The sequence below is a fragment of the Homarus americanus genome, unplaced genomic scaffold (genome assembly GCF_018991925.1).
Source record: "Homarus americanus isolate GMGI-L3 unplaced genomic scaffold, GMGI_Hamer_2.0 scaffold24523, whole genome shotgun sequence".
Classification (NCBI taxonomy): domain Eukaryota; kingdom Metazoa; phylum Arthropoda; class Malacostraca; order Decapoda; family Nephropidae; genus Homarus; species Homarus americanus.
The window spans coordinates 5,047,144-5,074,770 of record NW_024744357.1 but is presented as its reverse complement, the minus strand read 5'-3'; the positions used below and the strand labels follow the sequence as shown (position 1 = coordinate 5,074,770).

At 39.5% G+C, this 27,627-nt stretch overlaps 3 protein-coding genes across 4 annotated transcripts; all 3 read left to right on the top strand.

Moving 5' to 3' along the window:
* The first annotated feature begins 923 nt into the window (after positions 1-923).
* LOC121877802 (pro-resilin-like) lies at positions 924-2,478 on the top strand. Its single transcript, XM_042383679.1, has 3 exons — positions 924-1,031; positions 1,230-1,301; positions 2,127-2,478. Exons 1-3 carry the CDS (start codon positions 1,020-1,022, stop codon positions 2,343-2,345), a joined length of 303 nt encoding a protein of 100 aa, XP_042239613.1. The 5' UTR covers positions 924-1,019; the 3' UTR covers positions 2,346-2,478.
* A 2,020-nt stretch (positions 2,479-4,498) lies between these two features.
* On the top strand, positions 4,499-15,348 carry LOC121877731. Of its 2 annotated transcripts, none has more exons than XM_042383588.1 (12): positions 4,499-4,849; positions 7,155-7,380; positions 8,496-8,733; positions 9,445-9,529; positions 9,757-9,854; positions 10,059-10,273; positions 11,240-11,387; positions 11,492-11,675; positions 11,877-11,997; positions 13,511-13,635; positions 13,999-14,232; positions 14,646-15,348. In XM_042383588.1, exons 1-12 carry the CDS (start codon positions 4,713-4,715, stop codon positions 14,788-14,790), a joined length of 1,956 nt encoding a protein of 651 aa, XP_042239522.1. In that variant the 5' UTR covers positions 4,499-4,712; the 3' UTR covers positions 14,791-15,348. The 2 variants fall into 2 exon arrangements, with proteins under 2 accessions (XP_042239522.1, XP_042239521.1); XM_042383587.1 differs by having other exon boundaries at positions 4,501-4,849; positions 9,442-9,529.
* Positions 15,349-25,661: 10,313 nt separating this feature from the next.
* On the top strand, positions 25,662-27,320 carry LOC121877770 (ADP-ribosylation factor-like protein 4C). The gene has a single exon (XM_042383629.1). It carries the CDS (start codon positions 25,905-25,907, stop codon positions 26,517-26,519), a length of 615 nt encoding a protein of 204 aa, XP_042239563.1. The 5' UTR covers positions 25,662-25,904; the 3' UTR covers positions 26,520-27,320.
* Positions 27,321-27,627: the final 307 nt, after the last annotated feature.

Below are 27,627 nucleotides of genomic sequence, written 5' to 3'. Positions count from 1 at the left end.
CTTCCCTCAACTTAGCCCATTAATATTTAGTTCCTGTTGTCTACCATAATTTTTATTTTAGTATTTATTTTCAACATGGCCTCAGCCATTACTCAAGAAACATTAAAAATGGAGCTCGAGTTTCCTTTTAATTTGTTTGTATGTATGGCTTAATTACTTACTGTGTTATTTAATTAAAATCCCAGGGTTAATATCCCCTTTCGATCTTTATTTGTGTCTTAAACACATACATCATCATGAGAGCAGAGAGTGTGGTGTGGTAGGTAGACAAAGACCACAGGTGACCACTAATTGTCCGCTGACCAAAGAGCCGAGAGAAGGACCGCCGGCCACCACAACCACCAGCTTGTGACGTAAACACACGACCTAAATTAGGAAACAACTAATTAACTGTACAGTATGTAAATATGAGACAGCGAATTAGTGAATCTTTTGCAACACATTTCTTACACTGACAGTTGCGTTAGGGAGGTGTGCAGAAGACCTAGTCGTAAGTATACATTATTATTATTATTGATTCGTTTTGTTTCACAGTAGAAAATAAATGAAAAACTCAAATATTCAACCGCACAAATAATCCGAGTGTACTTCGTTAATATACTGTAAGTGTTTTAATATACAATAGCGCAACGAACATGACACGTGAAAACATTAATATACAAAACACATTATACTTAGCATAACTGAACAAGACCCGATGGAGATTTCAGTATGGCTCTATATGCTTCGCCCCCTGAGTCAACTGAAGAAACTGTGGGAGACGAGACTGCTACAAAACCAGACAGTACAAATAACGCTCTTCATTGCTACATACCACCACTCTCTCACAGCCTTATTACACGTTATGAAGGCGTTATTACCTGTGAGCAACACTGCGGCGTGGTTGGGTCATCTTCAACAAGCTTAGGTTCCCGCTAACCCTGAGTACCTGGCCACAACATGGGAAAGGTAATCCCTATACGGTATATATAACCCGTCACTGAGTCTACCAGTTATCAGTCTCTTAAACGCTCTTCAACATGGCTATTAAGGTAGAGTTTGTAGATCTCTTTCCTTCTTTATGACTAACGACTCGACTAGAAGACGAGTTTACAGACCCTTATAGTTTCTCATCCACTGGCAGTTGAAGCACCATCTTCTAAAACAACTGTAACCTATAGTGTTGAAATATTACAAGTTTATTTATAGACGCAAAGAAACTAAACAATAATGAGTTTCGTATTTTACAGGTTATTGTCCTCGCAGCTCTTCTCGTGTCGGTGTTGGCTCGGGCGTCTAATCTGCCACATTCCCATCATGATGTAAGTCTTATCACCACGTTCAGTTTACCTCCGTCACTTGACTTTTTGATATTAACGAAATCTTCATTGACATGTTAATTTTGATAGAGAAAGTCATATGGTGGTGCAAGGAATAGATAACACAATAAGACCTAGCCTAATCTAACCTATATTTACCATAACTACCCGAGGATTCTTCAATTATAAGTTACGTGTGGGAGGTTCTTATGGTTAGGTTCATAATTGTCAACACAGATAGTTCCATCTCTCATAATTTTTAATCTTGTTGGAGTATTGTAATACTAACCTTGTTACACACTTAAAATCTTCCCTGTACTTGTAGAAGCGCAATAATAACGGTATAATATAATTGTCATATTTTTCTTGCTCTCCACCGTATTTGTATATATAGTACTTACGTTCTTTACCCGAACAGTCACTTTGGTCTGCCACTTTATTATCACAGGGACTACAGTCTCATACCTGCAATACACACAAAAAAATGCAAATTAGCAAAAAACAGAACATGGTAGGTAAGCGAGCAATTTTCAGATCTTTCGTTTGTGTCAACTCTGACACATAATTTTAAAATAATCATTTGCAATCTGTTCTAACTAGAGATTTAATTCTTTTACTTTTAATTCTTAATGACTAGGGATATTTACTAAATAAGAATACGCGCTTAAAGACAGAAGTTGTTGAAACACAATAATTCATAATAACAATTCTATGGACGAGGCTTTTATATGTTTTTCTATCTAAACCCAAATTTATTCATAGACTTCCCGTTTTATTCCCCGCCATAAAGTGTGTTCTATTGACGTGTACAAGATATCTCCCTCACAGTCTCCAGCAAACTACGAGTTCCAGTACGCCGTGACGGATGAATATTCAGCTAATGACTTTGGTCAACAAGAATCACGCGACGGTGACTACACACAGGGCTCATACTACGTGCTGCTTCCTGATGGTCGCCGCCAGAAGGTGACTTACACCGTCACGGGAGATTCTGGCTACGTGGCCGAGGTCACCTATGAGGGACAGGTCCAGTATCCCACCTCCTAGCTAACACTAAACTGTACTGCTGTGCTATTCCTTAAAACACGAGTAAAACCATTACACTTTTCAAAGTTCAAATAATCTTGTAGGGTAATCATCCATTGTTCATGTTCTCGTTGTTAATAAAGTTTTAAAATGAGTTATCTTCCTGTCATTCTCCGGAGAAGACCACGTGTTTTGTTTTGATGTTTGATATCACAGAATCGATTAAAGTGCCAAATCATTATTTTTTTTTAATTACATTAATTTGGCTATAAACATACACCTATACATATAAACATCGAAATATAACAGTTAAGGCTTCGGAATACCGATATTATTAAGGCAAAAGATCGAATTTTGAAAAGGATGATCATAAAAAATGTAACTCGCTAAATACAGAACATCACACAAGTATCAAAATTAAACACTTAAGAGCTCCAGCACTATTTTGGCGAAAGGCCAATATGCAAACCAGAAAAGAATCAAAGTAAGAGCATCAGTATGATTTTTACGAAAGACAGTTTTAACTTCTCAGAAGCATCAAAATATAACTGTACCAATATTACTTTGACGAAAGGAGCAAACCTCTGTAGAGTCCGTTTAGACTATATTCTACATTATCTATAAAGCCTCAAAACATCATGCAAATATTTATGAAACAACGAATAACATCGATCCAGCCACTAGCGTAGCTAGGGGGGGCGGCACTTTTGGGTCTGCTCATCACCCATATCTGCAGCTACTGGAGACGTTAATCCATCCCTTTGTATCGGCGGCAAGTTAATCCTTGTCGTGTCTGACCTAACACCTGACCCACATCATCACGGCCACGTCATGAGCTACGTACACCCTTGCTATGAGGCCCCCCCCACACACACAACCTGTAACCTGTTGAGGATTAAGGAAACAACTTCAAACAAGTACGCCAGTGAGCTCATGTGGTGTGGGTCAGGTGTTAGGTCAGACACGACGAGGATTAACTTGCCGCCGATACAAAGGGAAGGATTAACGTCTCCAGTAGCTGCAAAACCATGCAGTCTCGGGTCATATCAGTTCATGTACAGCCGACCAATCCACCAGTTACAAGCAATTCACTTCAGTTCTGCACAAGTCTCCATCGTGACAAGACGAGGGAAGGCTAGACGACTTTTAAGTTCTCTTGTGTTTTCGATCCAGTTATTTACTTCGTTGGAAGACATAATACTATAAGGTAAGAGATATTAAAGTATTGGTTAAAAAATATTGATGTGACTTTTGCTGCGACATTGATAAAGAGGAGTTCCTCGTTGAGAGAAAAAGACTTCAGCATTTTGTTGCTGTTGCTGCTATAACTATTAAAGACAGAATACAGACGTGGAAAGAAGGCCCCCCTTGAACTTTTGCAGTTTATTCAAAAGTATAACCTTGGGAACTCGGTTCCAAATATAGTAATAATGCTGAGAGGAGTTTTTCGAAACTAAAACTGATCAAGAATTACTTAAGATCTACTATGAGCACCTTGCGGTTGAGAAATCTTGCCATACTGTCTATAGAGCGACAATTGACAGATGAAATAGTTTTTGACAATGTCATTGAAGAATTTGCCAACAAAAAAACAAGAAAAGTTACTTTGTAGAAAGTTGTAGTTTTCATTTCAGAAATAAAGATGGTCCTAATTTTTTACACTTTTTTACTTTTTTCCCTATCCTATATGTCGTTTTTGCTTTTTGTTTAACTGTTACTTATAAAGTTTAAGTATGTTTGGGGTGTATTTAAAGCATACTATATTTGAGTATGTGAAAGTACAGTAATATTATAATGGTACACAAACTATTTAATATATATATATATATATATATATATATATATATATATATATATATATATATATATATATATATATATATATATATATATATATATATAAGAGTGAGTCACTGTGCAATATGTATTTTTTGTGGGGGCAGGGGGGCGGCAAACTCAAGGGCCGCCCCGGGCGGCACACACTCTAGCTACGCCACTGGATCCAGCACACTCCTCTATTATTTCGTGAGGTTCTTAAGTGCCTTGGGAAAGTAAAGGTACAATATATATTGTCAATATTGCCACCACGTTCTCGGATTTGTCCACACACCCAGCAACTGCGTCAAGCAGGATCGTCCGGGCATAAAACCGCGGTCTTTCCTTCACTTATTTATTATTGTTTAATTAATTTATTGCGCCCCAGGGGGCCATCACGCCATCAATGGAGTGGAGTGGACGCAAGACATATTTCCTGCAGCTGTGAACGCCATCAATGGAGTGGAGTGGACGCAAGACATATTTCCCGCAGCTGTGAACGCCATCAATGGAGTGGAGTGGACGCAAGACATATTTCCTGCAGCTGTGAACGCCATCAATGTCAACACTGTCATGGACGTAAACATTGACATCCTACCTGATGAAATTCTTGTTAAAATATTCCGTTTACTCCCTCATCAAGACCTACTGGCAATGTCATGTGTCAGCAACAGATTTAATAATATTGTAAATGATCGTCAAGTTGTCAGGTATGATAAAAATGTCTTTAATAGGATTTTTTTTAACTCAAATACAAAGTGTTTACTGTGTGACTATAATGTTTTACAATTTATCATTATTTATTCGGTATTTTTTGTAACTAATAGACTTAGGTAAATAAAGTAAGATGGAATTACTGTATGTACTAAGGTGGTTCACAGCCTCACCAGCCAGCCCTACACCTAACATGTTAGTTCCATCATAGCCTGACTGTGGTTGGCCTTCATCACCAGAGCAGCAATAATTGGGTAACATCGAGGAGAGTGGTCAAAGTTAACTGGCTATGTACCCAACGGAAAATCTGTATTGAGACAAAAAAAAAAAAATAGTATAATACTTTACAACAGTTGCACACCTTAGCCAGTTACTTGAGGATATTTCATATGAGGAAAACTTTTTTCGGTAATCATGGAGCAGATGGCTAACACGCGTGTTCGATTTCTTTAATTTTTTGCATAGATGTTCTTTGGATGATACCTAAGAAATAAAAACGATACAACAATGCACAGAACCTAACCTAACCAACCAAAAAAAGCCTACTTAACCTTACCTAAACTTCCTAGCCAGGGGGGGCAGACTCCCCTACATATTAAACAAAGTACTTATTTTGATATCTGGAATTAATGAAAGTAACTTTGTTGAAGCGTCATGGTGTAATATTAAGTTTTTTGTGGACATGAGGGTACGATCAGACTGAGCGGGTTGGTTGTAAATAAACAGTGGAGATGATAACACACGCTGACAATGGCAGATTTTCAGAGGAATACTTACGGTAATAATAAATTTCTTCATGTACAAAACACACAGAGACATCATCTTAGTGTCATATGATCAGTTTTTCACCATGATTTATCCTGAAATTTCCCTCACCCTTCATACCCTGTCCACTAAAGGTGATTTTTGATCACAGATAAAGACAAAATTTATAGTTAAAATAAGTTGTATCGATTTTATTACTTTCTATCATCCAAAGAACACCTGTGGAAAAAATGAACGAAATCACATAAATCCTGGTCTATACTCACCACCCCAGTGATGCGAGAAACTGTTGTTGCTCTAAGCCACAAAAAAATTTCCTATGTACAGTTCACTTATAAATAATAATTTTAGAATAATGTGCAGTAGTTATTATGTAGTTTTCTTGTTTCATCAATAGAGAAGTTCTGTAGATTTATTATTGACATTACTGCGGATTTACTCCAGATAAGTGACATCTTCAGCATATCCACCGACTGCTGAAAACCACCACTCAAGGATGTCTGATTTTACTCGGAAGAAACAATGATCAATTTATGCTCTAGTTTGGCAATAGTACTGCACTCAGTGGTTTATTTCTAGTGTAATTAGGCATTGTTTATTGGTGGCTTTTTCAGGTCCAACTCTCAGGTGTATAATGTATAACTTAACCTGACCTTACAGAACTTCCTGGAAACGAAATATAAACCAAAGTCATCCGGATAAATCACCACTATACAGTATGTCTAGTTTAAGGTTATGGCATATACTACCCATTGTAATCTGTAACTTTCTGTATGGTCATTAGGGGTTGACTGTATAATTATGATGGTTAAGAAAATTAGATAATATCTTAGACTTAATAGAGAAAGACTGCAGGATCTGTGTACCAGAACTAACTATCTCGCTAAGCTGTAACATTTTGTGACATGCTGCACAGCTGGATACAGTCACTGTTGATTACAATACAGGTACCTGTATCTTGAAAATGAATTTAATTTTGAGGGTGTTTGTTAAGTGTTTAATATTGAAGATTATCACTGCTGTAGTTGCACCGATATACTGTAAATTTCTATTGTATATTACCCTCTGTTTCTCCTGGCCATGGTCAGAAATCTCACCCCCTTGCAGTCTTTCTGTAGGTAAGTTGCGTCTGTAACAGGAAAAGTTTTTCCATTTTAATAAACATTGGGACGAACAATCTAGACCGAAATTGCACCCCGAGTGATGCATCTGCCAGCCCACAAGACTAGTGGGAGGAATTTAGGTGGTTGAAAGACCACATGAGGGTTCAAAATGTCTCTGCCACAAAATTATGTTTGGTTTTATGATACTGTTACTGTCTCTTGGGTTTTATACAATGATAAACATGTTTATTTTTAAGAAACTGTTTGTATAAGTCAAGAATCATATTTACACAATGGTAAGTGCTGTAGAATTGTTATAGGGAAATCATTTTTAATTTTTGAGGAACTTAATTTTTATTTTCTTGTATAGTAAATGAAATCATTGTACGGTACTTTTCTCAATAGTGTACAGATGCTTTATGTTATTCCTCAGGTGTTTAGACTTGCAGAAGGTCTATAACTGGACAACAGAAGAATTCAAGACCTTCTTTCTCCCTCACACAAGATGTCAGAATATACAACGGGTCAATTTAAACCATGTATATTGGATCAAATTACCCAACTTTGTGGTAAAACTAAAAAATTTGGTGTCGTTGCATATGCTAGGAATACGTATGAAATTTATGCAACTCAAGTGGATTCTTACATCTTGCCCAAAGGTGTGTATTGTTCTCCGAGACAGTAAATATATTCTTTTGTTTTCACATTTATAAATCCTTCTTTACTATAGTGAGTAGAATCAAGGACAACACAGCCTCTAGGTAGAATCAAGGACAACACAGCCTCTAGGTAGAATCAAGGACAACACAGCCTCTAGGTAGAATCAAGGACAACACAGCCTCTAGGTAGAATCAAGGACAACACAGCCTCTAGGTAGAATCAAGGACAACACAGCCTCTAGGTAGAATCAAGGACAACACAGCCTCTAGGTAGAATCAAGGACAACACAGCCTGTAGGTAGAATCAAGGACAACACAGCCTCTAGGTAGAATTAAGGCTTCATTCTTTTTTGCAAATATTTGTTCTAACAGGCTGTCTAGATTATGTCCTGCCATTGTGTTGTCCTTGTCATGACCAACACATCAATTCCTCAGAACCATTCTCTATTGTGTTGTTAATCTTTAAGTTCTTTACTCTACAAGGACGTCATTCGGAAATTCAGAAGAAGATGTTTAGAGAATTCAAGAAGGAAGGAAGATTCATTATATATATAAATTATGAAGTGAAGTTTGGGAATTTTAAGGCCAAGGAAACAAACCTCGACAAAACAGATTGGATAATATTGCTACTCAACATAAGAAGAATATTTATACGTTTCTTATTGTTTGACATCTGTAGTTATCATCACCTTCATCTTAGAATCTATAAGTGATGTTTAGTTTAATCACTGGCATGTTAGGAGGTTTCTCTGTATGGATGGATGAGTGGGTGTGTATTCATGGTGTGGCTGTCGTGTATTGAGCAAGTTTTGTATATAGTGGTGTACAGTAAAAGGTATTATGATTAAAGCTATCAGGAGAGATGAGCAATGCCAGTAGCTACTTTGGTTATAGGAGAGAGAAGTATCTACAGTAGCTACTTTGGTTATAGGAGAGAGAAGTATCTACAGTAGCTACTTTGGTTATAGGAGAGAGAAGTATCTACAGTAGCTACTTTGGTTATAGGAGAGAGAAGTATCTACAGTAGCTACTTTGGTTATAGGAGAGAGAAGTAACTACAGTAGCTACTTTGGTTATAAGAGAGAGAAGTAACTACAGTAACTATTTGGTTACAGCTCCAAGATCTCTCCATCAGCTGGCCATACGACATGGAGTCAGATAATTCAATGCAGTGGATGGGTGGATTTAATGAGGTGAAGGAAGTACTCAGTCTGCTGGAATCTTTACACATACTAATACATGCCAACCCTGTACCCGTCCTAGAGCTTCTTGGTCACTGTACAGGACTCAAGAAACTAGTCATCACCAACCACCACGCAAGCAGGTTCCTCAGTACCCCAGGGACATTATCTGGTAATTTTTGCATGAAAAGACATAGAGAAATAAATGTTCAGATAAATACATCAATGTAGGATTGTGTTAAGAAGAAAGTAATGTATTGGTAATTAATTGCTAGATGTATGAGGGTAAACATAATTATTTTACACAGTTGATGCACTTCATTAGTTATAATTCTATTTATATGTACTTAATGTGACATCATTATACTGTATGCACAGTTGCCCTTTTTGTTATATTCCTTGTCTCACAGGTGACTCAATACATGTGGCAGTGTGCAGTGGAAGTAAGATATCCCCAGCTAGGGGAGGGAAGACAACAGAGTCCAACAACATAATTATAACACATCTCCCAGTTGGGGTACAGCACTGTGACTGTGACATTGCCACATGTACAGTATGTACTAAGTTGCATGTGAGACAAGGAACATAACATATGCTGGCAACTGTACTTTATGTTAGTTTCATTCCATTTTGAGGTAAATGGTAAGGAAGAAGTACACCAAGTTGTAATACTCTTAAGCTCTGATCCTTAACTCTTGCTAAGCAAAGCAGAATGGCTTGAGGCTGTTCCTTTGTGATTGCTTCATTAATAAATTTTCTGATTGACTCACTTCATCAACAATAAGGTTATCATCCCGGTAAAGGATACAAGTAATAATTTTTTTTTCGTGGAAAATGTGTCACAGAAATAATATTTTAAAAGTATTTTGTTATTAACTAGCAGGTAAAGAATACAACTTGAAACTCCCTCACCTTCAGGACCTCATAATAGACCATGCAGATGGCAGCTTCCCAGACCATCTTATAATGTGAGTTTTCTGTGTGTGTGTGTGTGTGTGTGTGTGTGGTGGGGGGGGGGGGCACTGAGATTCATGTTTTCATAATTGTTAAGTCTTCAACTTTCTTTGTGATTTGTTATAAAGTTTTACAAAGATAAAACTATAATGTACAGCATGTTACCGGACACTAACTATGGCATTAAAGCTCGCCTCCAGCCTCACCAGGAATTGTGTTAATGTATTGGTTCTTATTCCAGGGGTCTTCTCCACAACATACTAGAAGGTTGCAAAAGTTCTGCTGACTGGAGGACCTACTGGACCAATACACCAGTATATCTGCATGCAAAACCTTTTAGTAAGATCAGTTTTTTCTCTTCCCTTCTGGGGAGAGATATGGAATCATACATGGCCACCTGTGTTTGTATTGATGTGTGCACACTTTTGTCAAGACATTTTGTGATTGTACAAACTTGAACATTTACTGAGGTGACCATGTCTTGTTTTAAACTTTCATCAGGATAAAGCAATATGTCATTGGATCCTTTTTCCCCCTCCCTAGGGAATCAAATAGACATAATAAAGAACTGCTGGAGGGTGTCCCTTTCACTCACACCTTCAGTATGGACGATGATGCGTGAAGCTGGAACTCTCAGTCAGATGGAGGAACTTTTGGTTAAGGGCCACGCACCGTGCAGTATGAATCTTACCACCATTGTTCGTTCTTGCCCCAATCTCAAGAGTTTAAACGTTATGAATGGGCTCAATCTTACACTGGTATGTTATGACTAAGAAAATAAGTGAACATTCTCACTATTTTTTTTTTTAATGCCATCCAAAATTGGGGGAACTTATGAGACTTTTTTTCACTTCATCAACCTCATTTTTCTTGTCTGGTCCATAACTTTTTAATTACAAATGTAAATAACCATCTCCATTGCCTGTACTCTGTGTGTGTGTGTGTCTGTGTGTGTGTGTGTTTTAGAATGATATTGATCCTAGAGTGTGTACAGTCAACAAAAACCTATCTACAGACAAAAAATTCTGACCAGCTCTTGAGTCTTGCCTTATACAGTACACATGTATTACCTGTAGTAGCCCTGCTCTCCCGATACTGCAGCGACCATAAGTGGATTTGTCTGTTTCTCTATTTATGCCATTTCCTATAACAAATATATCACATTTTATTTTTGAAAAATTATTTAAATTTAATGTAAATAAAAGAATAAACATGATATAGAAGTTAAATAAACAACTGAATGTATGCTTAACATTCTTCAATTTTCACAGTAATTTGTTTTGGTATTTTATAGCAACACCTTTAGATTATTTTCACCTCATTTGGCCAGTCTGTTGTGTTCACTGTATTGACCAACACTCACTGTATGAATCATTGGGCTGCTTTATATCACATGTGCTACTGACAACTTTTAGTACAAGTTCTACTAAGAAACACATTTAATTGACTTAAAAAAGTAATTTTGGCTCTCAAAACTCCTCCAAGTAACTACAGGGGGTATTATCATTTTCAATTCCTAATTATGCCAAGATATCATTATCATCATCATCATCATCATCATCATTTTATGGCAATTTTCCAAGCTTATCTGGGAAAGACATTACACAGTTGATCATGTTGACTTTGGAAAATAACTTCTACAGTATGATGAAAGACAACAAACATTCACTCAGACCTTGACAAAGTTATAATTGAATAAGTTTTACAGATTTGTTTTTTTCCAGGACATAAAGAAAGTGAGTGAAATATTACCAAAGCTGGAGAGGTTGAGCATCTGTTGTCAGCCTGAACAAGGACCATCAAAGATTGCTGAAGGGATTGCAACATTCCATCACTTGACTCACCTAACAGTACCTATCTGTGCTCTTATAGGTTGGTTTATGACACCACACCTTTGTTTGAGCAACCTGCGATTATTCATATCTATGATCAAAGATAATTAAATAATATTACTATTTCACAATTTACCTTTACAGAAACACAACAAGTTCAGAAAACCTACAGCAACACGTCAGGCATGCATTTCAGTAATGGATATAAACGTCAAAGACTTGGTGTGCCAACTAAAAATAATCTGAGCGAAGTTGAATTAGCGGCCTTTAACCTAGTGTTTCAAAACTGTCCAATGATAACAGTGCTAGAGATTGGGTTTAACAAGAGGTAAGTCCCTGAATGTTGCAGGCTCCATCTCTAGTGGCATATATGACAAGCTTTCTTTATTACAATCAGGAAAATTCATGTAAAAGGTTAAGTTTTATATTCTTCAAAGCAGTAAAAAAAGTTAAAATTTTTTGGGGGGGGTAATTATTCTTTGAAAGGGAACACATAAGTGATATTTGACCCCACCCCCCCTCCCCACAGTACATCGTGCAGCCCGGCTAAAATTCGTTGGGAGTGTTTGGAAAATGTCAAGAAACTGAAGAAGTTAACGCATCTTACGCTTGATGGTATTCCCATAACTAATGGGAGATTCCTAATAGAGGTGAGATTAAAGGATTGATTACCATTACTGCAGTTTTTGGCATATATAAGATCTATTAGTGTGTGTGTGCGCATGCGTGCGTGCATGCGTGCGTGTGTGTGTGTGTGTGTGTGTGTGTGTGATTATTGTTGATAGGTTTCTCTGGGTACTATAGTGCTGACAGTGCAGGAATTTGTTTGTAATAGTAATAATAATAATAGTTTTTTTTTTGTTTCTCAAAAGCTCCAGTTCTTCAAAAGAATTCAATAGCTCTCAAAACACTACAGGGTCAACGACTTGAGAATGAAAAGAAATACAGTACTGTACTACAATAAAAGATCACATAAAGTGACAGTTTAACTTCTATCATTCGTATACTGTTAAGTTTTAATAGTTTTTAAACCCTGTAATTCTCCATCACTGTAGCCTGTTGAGGATCATAAGTTTAAAAAAAATAAGGTATATTAAGTTGTTTCTTTAAGGTGTTGTGCTGTATAGGAAAAGGATCGGGCAGCAAAAGAACATTCCCGTATTGCTCTAGGCTCCTCAAGTTGTGAAGGACCATCACTACTACGCAAAGTCATTTCAGAATGTGTAGTCAGTGGAATTAGTAGGTCGGCCAAATACTTGGCTCACCAAATATTACTGTCTTAAAAGTCAGTGGAAGTCAATGTAATTCGACCAAGAATGGTGTAGTGGAGTCCTCGGTGGGAGAACAAAAATAAGCCTGGCAACCCTGATCAACACAGTTTTCTTCAGCAGATAATTAAGTAGGCAGACCCACTAAGAGACAAAATGAATGTAATAGTGTTACAAGACAGTCTATCCCAAAACTGTACTACTGTACTCTGATAGTACAGGGATGTTCATGTACTATACTGTGCTACACTGAAAGTACAGAGTTGTTCATGTATACACAGCTAGTACACTACAGAGTTAGCATGTGTGATCTAACACAACTGCCACACATAACTCATGTCTTGCTTATCCTCACTTCCGGTCTTCTCACACTTGACATTACTGAATCTTTCAGTATCATGGGCACTGGTGATATAACAAAGGTACTTGATATAACAAAGGTACTCAAACTATCCAACCAGGAGCGAACTCGTAACAATAGTTTTAAATTAGACGACTTTAGATTTAGGCGCGAGATAGGTAAACATTGGTTTGGAAATAGAGTAGTGGATGAGTGGAGCAAGTTACCAAACATCATCATTAACTCGAATACGCTGGGTAACTTCGAACATAGGTTGGATGGATATATGAGCAATAGGGGTTGGGTGTAAATGGGACTGCCCAGTATGGCCCGCTGCAGTTTCCTCCATTCTTATGTCTTTATGTACCCTCTTGCAATTAGAAAGGCTGCTATTCATTTACAGTACAGTATATTATTATTTCTAAATAATTGTTTTTTATGTTCTGTATAGTATACAGTACATTACAGGTGCCTGTAGTTTTGAAATAAAGAAATTAAATTGATTGAGAAGACGAATCTCTTACTAGGAACTCTGGTTTTCTTTCCTTTTTTCAGATAGCCAAAGGATGTACGGAATTGGAATTCCTCCGTTTGAAACACTTGGGACCTTCAGGGATATGTTGTTATATATCTCACTTATCACAAGCACTTGCCTTCTGCAAAAACCTTGTCCACTTAAGGTAATGTCACAATTTGGTGCAATCATCAGTATACCCTACGAACATTAGATTGTATTATAGGTGTATTCTTTAGTTGTATTCATTCACTGTTACCCCTTTTGTCTGTCTGTCTTTTACCAATACTGTGCTGCCGTTAATCTCTCTCACCAATCAGTCGGACATTTTGCTGCCTATTTTTCATCGTATTGGTTGTTCTGATCTGTACTGATGTAAAATTTTTCCTTATTCAATATTTCTTCATTCATCTGTTATGTTGTAATGAACAGTTGGAAAATTAATTTTGTATTATCAGTTTTTCTAGATTTGGACAGTTATTATTTCTCTTTTTAACTATTTAAACCGAGTTATTGTAATCCTTTCCAGAATTGAGCAAAACTACCTTGCTCCTGGGACAGCCATCTTTAAGGCCTTGATAGAATGTGAGAAGCTCGAGAGACTCTTCTTTCATGCTGAGAGGGACATGGTGGGCTTTGACACCAGCAGCATCGACGATCTCATAGAGAAGCGGACAAGTCTAGTGTTCGTCTTTATTGTTGGTAGTCAGACGTTCAAAGATAAGTGCGCGAAGCTCACACGAAAGTACCGGTACAAAAATTTGTAAGTTGTTATTTGTTTATTGAGTTTCTTATTTGTAAAAGTTTCTCTGTAAAATTGAAAACAGTATCTAGTATAAAACTTGAATATTTTTTAATACAAAATATGAATTTATATATACTTTTTCTTTTCTAAAATTTTTAAGATGTTCTCACAAGTTTTTATGGAAGTTTAAAATGAGTTACACAACTTATTCACAGTATTACTTGATCTTCAGTGATGTGTACCAAGGTTTTTTTTGTTGTACAGTATTATTTGGAAAACTTATATTCCATATCTAACACAGATTGGAGTATAAATGTACTGTACTGTACTGTCCTATTCTGTACTATATTAAGAAAAATATCTTCTATCATACAATATTTGTTTTCAGTATATACGGCTATAACACAGAGGTTCATTCCTTTAAATTTCAGAAGCCGTCCAGCTCTTGTTGTGCGGGTCCGGAGGGCTCTCTGGGACGTCTTTGATGATAAGAACACAGAGACCCGCACTACACCTGCCTGCCACTACAATGACATGATTACCTTCAGAAGCTGGACTTTTGACTCATTTACGTAATATTGCATCATTGTTTACCTTTGCTCAGGTTAATTAATGTAACCATAACTCTTTTGTTCTTATGTGAAAATACTCTATGGTGAATGTTCGAGTTGACGGTTCTGGGGAAACATATTCAACACACTCTGTCATGCCATTACAATATGTTTTGTTTTAAAATTAAAGTTGAAACCATCGTGCTTCAGTCGTGATAAGTCAAATTATTTGTGGTTCTGAGGAAACGTCAGCCATATTGGTGATGACATCAGAAGATGGAAGCAGATGACTCATAGTGAAATTCAGCACACACTGTACTTGTTGAAGTGCCTTTTTCTAAAAAAAATAGTGACCGTCAACTCGTACAATATATAAAGCATATTTATTTATAAATAATTCATATAGTTTTTTGTCTGTGTAGAATTCTTTTGATATTTTTGTAAAGTTTATCTTCTGTTAAAAATTTGAAGATATAATGTACAGATATACAGTACTGGAGACGTACCACAATGGGGAGTACAGTACAGTACAGTACAGTATTAAGATTTTAAAGAGGGAAATTATTATTAAAACTGAAATTAATAAAATAATTATGATAATTGTGATGTTTTTAATCTTACCTATAAGTGATTTTTAGTGAGAGAAAAATTTAAAGGCTTTGCTCTGCCCCAGAGGAACGAGAGCATCGGCCCCAAAGCCGACAACAGTTGCAGATATTGACTATGAGGCAACAGTCACTGAATGCCGCATAGATCTGCGGCTCAACTAACTCAACACAGCTAGGATAGCTACTTATGTATTAGGATATTGAATATTAAGGTAATAAAATGGTGACCAAGGTATGGCTATTGGGGGAGGCTGGAGGCCATATATTTTGCAAAAAAACAAAGTACAGAGCCATAGATAGAGAGAGTTTGGCCAACCAGGCACCATGTTGTTACTCTGCGGGTGGGAAGTCATCTCGGGCTGTTACCCACAGAGTTTATAAATACTGTATGCTTATCCAATTGTAAACATATATGACAATTTTGCTGACTAAATATCATCATCCTCTACAGTATGAGCGCAAACTTCTTCATCAGCTGAGTAACAACTTGGCACCTGTATGTCACCGAGTTGACCGAACTCACTCTAGTTATGGCTCTGCTAAGGTAGAGAAAGCACTGCCACCTATGGAGGAAATTATGAACTACAATATATTTGAGAAAACTGCCATCTATGGAGAGGGTTATGAACTATGGCATATAAGAGAAAGCCTTGCTATTAATAAATTGATTAATACACGCATGCAAATTATACTGATAAAAAGAAGCTAAAATTTCTGGATGTAACTGAACTCAGTGAGAGAAATACTGTACAATGTTTCCTTCTCAACTCTCTGCTTCCTTTTGTCTTATATGGAACAAATATTTATATAAAATAAATCTTTCACCTCTTTTGACATAACCTTCACTAATGTCTATTTTTGTGTTTCAGTCTCTTGTGTTTAAACTTAAAAATAAACCTAATGAAGAACTTAAGATTCTTTAAAATTTTTACAGGGTCTAGATGAAATAAAAAATACTGGTAAGTGTTTTTGATAATTTTTGTGTATACAGTTATGTGTGTGTGTGTGTGCATGGGGAGAGCAATGAGAGGTACTTGTCTCCTTTGTGAAATGAGATTTTTTTATTAATTCACCGTATGTATATGAATTAAAAGTTTTAAAGTCAATTCATAATGCCACGTCACATAATGAATTTAAAACAAGTCTTATGCTTTCGAATAAAAACCTCGATCAAAATATGGAAAGAATAGCATCCATCTTAAGTCTGGAAATTATCTTAAACAATTACATTATACAAGAAAATACTGTAATAAATTCTGAGCCTTTGGACATACAATATACACAAGAGTTGAAATTAAGATAACTTTACATGGCTGCGTGTAAAAAACCAATGGCATCCCTCATAAAAAAGGGAATATTGTGACCTGTATCCCTTCTTTAATAAACATGTACAGTATACGGTATATAATAAACTACCAACATTTATTTAGGCATTTAATGAATAGTATTGGGTTTAAGTCTACGAAATTACGGTCTATAAATAGGCGGGGGAATAATGTAAATCTTATCTAGTATGGTAATGTATTTTTATAAGCTAGCTGCTTTATATAAGGTGAAATTACTATACAGGGTAAAATAAAATAAAAAGCCTTGAAAAACAAACCAAAACTTTCTGTATCCTGTAGCATTACTTAAACTAACATAAAAAAATTAAACCCCATAAAATCCAAGCTAATCTTTAATAGCACTTTGACCTTACTCCTCCCTTTTTTGTTATCCTTGGTGAATATACTGTATATATGCTTGAATTTTAACCAGATAAAATAAAATTAAGGTAAGGAAATATACAGTATAACGGATCCTTCCTACACTCCTGTACCATGGTCTGGTCGGCTGGTCATCCCTATTGTATTGCTAATCCGCTATCTGTCCCGTGATCAGGCTCTACTCTAACATTCTGAGAGGGTCGCACGATCAATATTCCTCCTAACAATAGATGTGAGAATACTGTACTAATACTGTAGCTGGTTAACTTTAGCTAACACATAACATCAAAATGAGACTGTCAATAATCTTAACTTTCTTGAAGCGTCCACGTAGCACCAGTTACAAGACAAAATTAAAGCAGAAAATCATTAGATGGATTCTATTTTAACATATCTATAATCTACTTAAGTAAGGCATAGTCTCATTACAACATTGATGTCTTTAGTAAGGTGGGGTGAGGAGGACCCAGGTGGACTCAGAGCAGCTCCACGAGACCGACGAACCTTTGTGGTGAGATCTTATTGTTATCTCGTCATCAAGAGGCCGCTGTCTCCCTCACCCTGCCAAGATAACTATCACTGGAGACACCACTACAAAATCATTTCACTGCGTTTCTTTCACAATATAAACTGTAAATAGTTGTATATATATATAGAAAGTTAATAGAAATAAAAGAACTTAATTTAAATGTTTCTTTGCCTCCTATAGTCATTACAGTGTCTCTACCGCCTGCCAGCTAGGTTTAATCCACTAGAGCACATTTCTCTAATAATAACTCTGGGACCACACCAAATAACCTAACGTAACCTAATTTAAATCTATCCTGGCTGAGAGTAGGTTAAGTTCGGCTGGGCTATGCTGTCTACTCACAAACGGGACAACGAATCAGCCAAACTTAACCTAGATTACTCAAATATAACCTAATCTAACCTAACAACGGAAGCTATACTGTCTATATATATATTGTATACCTATATTGGCGATGTACACGTAAGCTATACTACTGTGAACTTGTATGGAGACTGACTCACTCTCTCTCTCTCTCTCTCACCAATAACTTCCCCTCCCTCCCATTTTCCTCACTACTCCATCGGTACTCGGCAGGTTATAGAAAGAACAGAGAGATGTCTTTAGAAACATTTCCCACACTTCCTCTCAAAGGTTCTGCCGCGTGTGTGATGATCAAAGTCTCCCGCCCCGTCACACGTCCGTCTCACAGGGTGGAGTGTGACAAAGGCTGAACGTTGAGGAGGGAGCCGGCTGTTTCATCACCAGCGGAGATATTTTTCTTCTGGTGTCTTTTTGGCGAGGTGTATTTTAGCGAGGACTTTACCAAACCTAACCTAAACTAGTATAAACTAATCTAAACTAACTTAATCTAACGAAAATGAACTAACCTAAACGAAACTAACCTAATTTAACCAAACCTGACTTAAGTGTGCGTATGTATTTGAGTGTGTATACCGGTATGTATATTTAAGTACGTGTATTATGTTTAAGTAAATATATATATATATGCTTGAGTATATGGAGTGTGCATAAAACTCTAATTTGTTTTTTTTTTTACTTTTATCCTCTTCACTGATCGACTCGTTAGCCGCTTGGGCGATCGGTCACGTCTCTGTTACGCTCTGTTGGCAAGTACTGGGCATGAACTGGCTCCTGAATGTACAGGGTATCTGAACCTGCTGCAGTGCTTGTCAAGTCTGGTCTTAAAAGAGCTCACACTCGGTGCCCTCACAACACTCTCAGGCAATTTGTTCCAAGAGTTCACAACTCTCACTCCGAAAAAGTTACCCCTCACAATTTTCTAGGCTTGCAGCTTCTTCAACCTTGAGCTGTGACCCCCTTGTGGGGCGAGCGTCCGCCAGCTCCAGGTAAGGGCACTCGACTGAGTAGTGCCCTTTGAGATGTTTATGCACCTCAATTCGGTCCCCCCTTGCTCGTCTGCAGTATAAGCAAGAGGCAATTTCAAGCGCTCTAATCTCTCTGGGTAGCTGAGGTGCTGTAGTGCAGGCACCAATCTGGTGGCCCTCCTTTGGACATTTTCAATCAACTGACAGTCCCTAGCATATCTCGGGGACCAGACGGAGTGACAGTACTCCAGAAGGGGAAGCACTTCACTACTGAAAATGGTTACGAGGGACGGAGTGTCTACATACCTGAACGACCTTCTTATAAGACCTAATAATTTAGTTACCTCATTCACCTTCTTCTCGCAATGGCCAAGAACTTCAGCTCATTGCCAACATACACACCCAGGTCCTTTTCACATTGTCTCAATTAATGCAGTCTCTTCGTACCGTTGGTACTTCCCAGGTACAGCCTCTTACACTTCGCAACACTGAATCTTAGCAGCCATTTCTTCGACCATTCTTTAAGCTCACAGAGATCTTTCTGCAGCTATTCACAGTCTGCTTGGTTCTTAATCTCCCGAAATAGCTTGGCGTCATCCGCAAACATTTGTATGAAGCAAACAAACAACAGCGGGCCCAGTACACTGCCCTGTGGTACCCCGCTTGTGACGGGTACACATGATGATTTCGTGCCATTAATCACCACACACTGCTTTTGGTCATGTAGAAAGTCTCCGATCCAAGCTAGGACATTTCCCCGAATTCCGTACCCTTCCAGTTTAATTTGTAGCCTTCCATGGGGTACACTGTCGAATGCCTTGGCAAAATCTAGGAAAATATTGTCGATATTACCACCCTGTTCCAGAATTTGTGTCCAAATATCCAGTACCTTGAGTAATTGTGTTAAGAAGGAACGCCCCGTCATAAAACCGTGTTGGCAATCCTTTACAAGGTTGTTTCGTAGTAGATGCTCCATCATGGCATCTCTTATAATGCTCTCAAGTACTGTACATATTATGCTGGTCAGGCTCACCGGTCTATAGTTGTTCGTGGAGTGACGATCGCCCTTCTTGAAGATAGGACTCACATGTGCCATTTTCCAATCACTGGGAACCTTTTGCAAATCGAGGCATTTACAGAACAGGATCTTAAGGGGCTCAGCAAGCTCACTGCACAACTCTCTTAGCACTCTGGGACGCATCATGTCAGGTCTGGGACTCTTATGGACCTTTAGGTTGGACAGTTTATTTCTTATACCCTCTTCTGTGAACACAATGTGGGTCAGTGCTGTGTCGAACCGTCTGTCCTCAAACGCAGGAAGGTTAGTTGCATCCTCTCTTGTGAACACCGAGGAAAAGAAGCTGTTCAATGCCTCAGCTTTATTCTGGTCAGAATCTGCATAACTACCATCTTCAAGCCTCAGGTCTGATACTCCTACTCGCGTTTTTAATTTCGACTTTGCATAGCGGTAAAACGCCTTTGGGTTTGACTTGACCTCGCTTGCAACCAGCCTCTGGAACTCCTTTTCAGCCCTTCTACCATGACTTTGCTTGGTTTCTGGCTCTTGCATACATCCTTCTGTCTTGCTCATCGAGTGACCTAACCCACGCCATGAATTTCTGGGTTTTCTTCTTAACTTTGTCGACCGCCGCATGGTTCATGTGTAGTGGTCTCCTTGTATTCCTGGAGGCAATGGGTTTGGTCTTGGGTATATAATTCTCGATCAAATGGTTCACTTTACTGGATATGATATTCAGCGCAGTGTCTGCGTTCTTATACCTTAGTGAGTCAGGCCAGTGGATACTCCCCATCTACTCCCTCATCCCGTCGTAATTTCCCTTGTAATATTTGCACCTTGGCCTGGTTTAGTCGTGAACTAAGCAACAGTGACTGGTGCCAACTGGGGCAAGGTGTTCCAGTTTGGCCACCATACCCTCCTCGTTTGTTATGATGAGGTCTAGTGGCTTGGGTGTTTGCTCCCCTCTGTAATGCGTCGGGTTTTTAACATGTTGGAACATAATATTACCTCTCAGAGTTTCGAGAAAAAGAGTAGCGGGGTTATTGAAGTTATTTGGGGTGAACTCATTTCTCCAGTCGATGTCGCCATAGTTAAAGTCCCCCATGATAAGGAGGTGGCTAGGGTTGAGCATCACCGCGTTGTCTATTCAGGTTCTTAAGTTCCTTTGGTTTGGTAAGCTACAGTTTGGGAATCTGTAGATACACCCGACGATAAGTAAGTCCCCTCCCTTTAATTTAATTTTACACCACTTGGACTCTTCAGAAACATCCTCTCCCTGTACCCTCGCCTGGCTGGCTCTAAGGTCTTGCCTAGCATAGATAACGACACCCCTCTTGCAGGTTTCTTGAGAACGGTTCGTAAAGAAGTCATATCTGTCAATACTGAACTCACATTTCTCTGGGTCGATTCTCCTGTTCTTGTACAACAGTTCTACAACACCCACTATATCGGGTTGATTTACCTTCAGTAGTGTTTCAAACTCCTCTCTCTTATCAAGGAACGTGTCACAATTAGTGTACATGACTTTCAAGCCGGAATTTGTTCTCGGTAACGTCTCTGCTCTTAGTAGTAAACCCCGCCCCCCCTCCCAATTCTCAGCAGCTGCAGCATTTGCTAAATACACTGTATTTTGTAGGGTGTGGTTAGAAATGCCATTGTTTACACGGCACTCGTCTGAACCATGTTTACCCATTACATAATCTTTTAAGACTCCTCCTGCTTTCATCACACACCTATAAACAAGAGTTCAGTAAGTATCCGAGGGTTAGTACTAAGCGCGGGGGTGGGAGCCTCTTACCACTGAGAAAGAGAGTCATGTTCCCTCAGTGGTGTCGGGTGACGAGAATGTAAACAAACCCGCCAAGCACCCCTCACCTCACCTCACCTCCCACTGGCTGCCACAACCCCGTACGACGGATAGATAGATAGATATTAGAGATAGCTAGATACACAGACAGACAGACAGACAGAATAGGGCCCAATACAGTAAAATAGGTAAGTGAGAAAAACCAGTGGCGTAGCTAGACTTTGGGACTGGGTGAGTAGGGCTGGTGACATCACTTATCATATTAACTTACCCAGCAGTACCTCTTCATACTATGAGCACCACTCAAATATTAAAATTACAGGTGGTCCAAAATGAAGCCCTAAGATTCGTCACAGGTGAAAGATACCCCTTCACCAGAACCACAGCGAGATACATAGAGACCTGAGAATGAAACCCATCAACCAGCAGCTGCGCACCCTGGCCAGCAGAATCTGGCAAAAGATAGAACGATCAGAGCAAGAACTCCTTCAAAGACTCCCACCAGATAACGACAACAACCATACACGGTTCTCAAAAAGTTACCAAATCTCAAAAGGTCCATTACCACCCCCGATCTACACGGCCAGGCAATAGACAACCCCCTAGACCAGCATCCGCCAGTAGGGTCGGCGGAATATGAAATAAGGCCCTTAAAACACCCATATATGGGACAGGGTAGGCTGTCTAGTGCCTGTACCGACAGACAATAACTAACCCATGACACAACCCTAACACACTATTAGCTTAGCTAGGCGGTCAGCACGCCCTCTCTTACCTCCTCCTAAATTTCTTCAATTTCCGAACTACAACTTCCTTCCCCCACCTCTAATCTTCTTTCACCCCTCCTTTCTCTACAAAATAAAAAAGTAGGCCTGGGAGGTAGGACTTGGGGGTAGGGCTGGGCGGGGACTGGGGGGTTAAGGCTAGGTGGGGACTGGGGTTAGGGCTGGGTGGGGAATGGGAGGTAGGGCTGGGTGGGGACTGCAGGGTTGGGCTGAAAGGAATGGGCAGGATTAGTGGGGTGAATGTGTGGGGTAGGGGTGGATGGGGTAGTTGGGTGGGGACTGGGGGTAGGAACTGGGTGGGGACTGGGGGGTAGGACTGGGTGGGGACTGGGGGGGTAGGACTGAAGGGAATGGTGGCTAAGGAAAAGTTTTAACGTGTGGGTGAAATGCCTCCCTCCCTACAGCAGTGCATGTCTGTCTGTCTGTCTGTCTGTCTGTCTGTCTGTCTTTCTCTGTCTATCTCTCTCCGTCTGTTTGTCTGTCTGGTTGATAAATAGTATCTTTGGACATATTAATTTGTAGGAATTTTTTTTAGGTAAGAGAGCTGGGTAATTAAAAAGGTGTTAAGAAAAAAATACATAAAGGGCAATAATGTGCGTCTCTACCTACATAAATCGTCATATAGTTTAGATATTTTTGGGGGGTTTCGGTCATTTGCGTTGTAATTTTTGTGAATTATTTTATTCCTACGTAATTAATGTTCATTCGTTTATATTTTAGTTCTTGGAATTTACGCCTTTTTTTCGTGTTTTTTAGGAGGCGATATTAAAGATTAAATTGTTTACTATTATCGTATTAATGTTTCTCATCCCCTCATCCGTCCTTAGTTATCTCGTTAATACCACTTTACTCGACATGAGAGCCTTTTGCCTCGTTCTGGGGGACTGATAACGGCTTTAATACCGTTTGAGCTTAATGATTTAAATCTTCGGGATCTTTTTAAGCTGGTCATGTAAATTGGATCTTACCTCTGTCGGAGAAATAATGACTCGAATTCTTTATATTAATGAAAACTTATCGATGTAATTATTTTTTCACGACAATTATTATATAAACATTAATAAAAATAATAGTCATCATCTCTCTCACTGAAGACCAAGAACAACAATAACAACAGCATGGTCGTGGCGTCCGTCAGCTGCTCACAACCAAAACAACAGCTAATCCCGCCCTTCCTCTTGTCGCTAATACCGGGATTTACGCCCCAGTTAATGATCTCTGTAATCCTGGGTTACCTGGTAGTGCTGAGAGAGAGAGAGAGAGAGAGAGAGAGAGAGAGAGAGAGAGAGAGTATTGATCTCTTTACAGCACACTCCAATGATGTTTGCAGTACAGTTACCATCACAGCAGTCTCCTCTAGGCCCTGGCTATCAGTGGTTCAGTATGTGTGACTATGAGGCAACAGTCACTGAATGCCGCATAGCTTAACTAACTCAGCTAGTGTTGCTACATTTGTATTAGGATATTTAATATTATGGTAATAAATTAGCGGCAAAGGTGTGGCTATTGGGGGAGGCAGAATGCTATTTAAAAAAAAGATAGTAGTAGTAGTTTTAATAGCCAGTTTAAGAAGAAAATTTCAATGTCTGCATCTCTAAAACACTTTCCACTCACCCTTATCCACCAGGTGAAATAAAATAACCCATTTATTTTTCACGAGACTTGTTTGAAAATTGGTCCCTGTTGTAACCAAACCCATAACTATAAAACCTCCCAGTTAGGTCCCATGAGTACATCATTGCCAAATCCGTTGAGTCATCACCAAATTAAGCATTTTAATGCCAAGTTCCCTAACACAGCGACCACCACAGACTCATGTTCCTGATGTTCGATTTTTATTTCTTTCTTGATATAATGTTCAATACCTATCCAGTGTTACTACAGGAGGAAACCGGAGATGGGAAACTTGTGGTGTTTGGTACTGAGGGTCACACTGGATAACACTCTTCTCACGTGTGTCCGGGCCGAGGCTCGAACCCTTGACATATTGGTGAGAGTTACGCACATTACCGAGTTACAGCTGTTTTTACGTAAAATCACGGAAAAATCGGATAAATAGTATAGTATATCATTGAATATAGTAATTCTCATAGAAAACGGACATTTCCTTAAGGGGGAGCGCTGAAAATAGATACATAGATAATATATTTTTGAAGTGGAAAGAATTACTGCCACGATGGTAACCCCTTTCACAGAAGTCGCGATAACATTTTCAGGCAGACCCAGACCCAGATATTAACATCCCACCCACCCACCACCCACCCACCCACCCACCCCGCAACCCACCACCACTTACATTTATTCACCATCCACCCTCACCTCTCACCCACACTCGCCCACCCGGTGTGCTGGGTGTTTATGGTGGTGGGGTATGAGGGGTGGGGTATGAGGGGTGGGGTATGAGGGGTGGGGTATGAGGGGGGTGGGGTATGAGGGGTGGGGTAGGGGGAGGTGGTCGACCCTAGCAACCCGGGATAGGAACACCACTTGTAAAAACGCGTGTGGTGTGTCGTCCTGTGAACTCCCTGATTTTGTTCATATTGTTTGTCTCTGTGATAGCTATCTTTGCTTATGGTCACTCACACACACACACGCACACACACACACACACACACTCACACACACACACACTATATAACTCCCAGTGCTTGTCATAATGTTCTGTTAATTCTGATCTCCAAACATATCACTATTATAATTCATAATTTCACGAGTGTAATTAAATATCTTAAATTTGTATCAACATATTAAGATAAAAACAATTAACTTCAGTGTGTTAAAATGTTCACTACCTGAGCGTCAACTTGAGGATGATATTAATTTGTATGTGAACACGTGGGAATGTTTGGGTATTCTGGCTCCGCCCCTCCGCTCTCATACTGATATATGATTGGTCGAGAGAAAGAAGTAACCGGGACTAATTTTCCGAATAATTTCTTTTACAATAATAGTGATATTTTGATCAAATATATTAAGCGATACTCAGTTTTGTATAAGATCTAATGTTGGTCGTTAGTAAAGTATACTTGTATAAAGGTTCACGATCTTCATCAGGTTCCCGCAGTGATACGACTAACTGACAACTCGTAGTAGAAACTCACGCGCGTCCGTATTTGGCTCACTCTGCACGGCACGCACGTCCAGGCGACAGTAGCCAGCTGCACACGCTAGAGGTTGGTTGTGTCTCCTCTTGAGTCTCCAGCTTTATCACTTGACCCTGAAGGCACAGTAAACACCGCGTCTCTTCTTCAGGCAACATTAACATAGTGCCAGACTGTGTTGATAAGGAAGTTGTGAAGTGATCTGACTGGTGCAGGCGACTACTTCAGGAGCTTGGTGACTTGTGTGGCAGTACAGTATGGGCGTGAGTCGCGTGATGGAGGCGGCACAGTCCCTGGTGTTGGGGCTGGTGGCGCTGGTCACCGGGCCGCCACACGTAGTCCTCGTCGGCCTCGACTCCTCCGGCAAGACGACGGCGCTGCTGAGGCTCAAGTACGGCCAGTACGTGAACGCCGTGCCCACTGTGGGCTTCAACTGTGAGAAGGTGCGGTGTGGGGGAGGCCACTGGCTGGTGTGGGACGTGGGGGGCGCTGAGCGGGTCAGGCCCCTCTGGAGGTCATACACCAGGGCCACGGACGCTCTTGTTTTCGTGGTGGACTCGAGTAGCAGTATGGACCGCCTGGAGGAGGCCCGCCTGGAGCTACATAGAATGACGCGGCAGCAGAGTAGTGAGTGTGTGGCGCTCAACAGGGCCCGACCGCCCCTTCTGGTTCTGGCCAACAAGCAGGACCTGCCAGGGGCCAAAGACACCCAGCAGCTGGCCAAGTCTCTCGGCCTGACAGACCTACCCCACTGCCAGCCCTGGGCTGTGGCCGCCGCCTGCGCCGTGACGGGCGAGGGACTGGACGACGCTATGGTCGCCCTACACCACCTGCTGCTCAAAACCAGGAAGATGCACAGGTCCAGGAAGTGAGCACAGGTGTCTCAGGAAGTGAAGACCTTACAGGTCACAACAAATGTGTTACAGTTGTGGTCAAGTCACCAAGTCATGGCACCAAAGAAACGATCTGACCGACTGAACCACATTAAAGGGGTCAAGGCAGTCAGTCGCATCTGTGGCATCTGCAGGTCACTTGGACAGCGGCTACAGGTCACCACAGGTCCACCAGTGACCTCAACAGGCACACACTGTTTATGTTCATGACGGCCATACAAGTCATAAACAATAGAGTAAACAATTCTCCATCTGGACAGTGGAGAGAATTTTTGCAACATTAGATATTGAAATGAAATAATTTAGCAGATTTAAACAGTGAGAAGTTGGCAACTGTTGAGTGAACTTTGCAATTGCAGACACAAATGATCAGACTGTGATTATTGGATACTTAAATTGTGCTATTTGGTATATTGAAATGGTAGATAATTATTACAAAACAGAAAATGGATAAAACTTTGTAATAACTGACAGAAAATGAAGAACGTTTTGCAGTTTTATGACAGTGAAACCGAGTAAATAGTTGCAGATTTGGGATGATCAATATTTTGTTGCAATTTTGGACAGTGAAATGGTTGGATACTGACAGAAACGGAGATAATTATTTAGACAGGGACAATCTTAAATATTGTGTGAACAGTGAACACAACAGTGCTTTAGACAGATAAACAACAGAAGAATATGAACAACTTGACAGTACAATAGACAGAAATCGAGGCATTGGACAATACTGTAAACCGGACACACTTGAACAGAAAGGAGTATTGGACGGTGATGGACAGGGGGTTACAGAATAGACAGTAAAATGTGCCATAATTTGTGTGTATAAGGAATTAGATCTGTATATTACTGTGTTTATTTTTGTGAATAGCGAGTCATACTCTCTCTCTCTCTCTCTCTCTCTCTCTCTCTCTGTTTATTTATATTTTTAACCTAATTTATTATTATTGTTATTTATCAGTTGTTCTCTCTCTCTCTCTCACTTTCTCTTCCTCCCCCCTCCTCTCTCACTCTCCTACGTTACCTATTGTTTCCACGTAATATTGTTTTCATGTCAGTAAAGTGAACCATGCAAACAATTTAACTT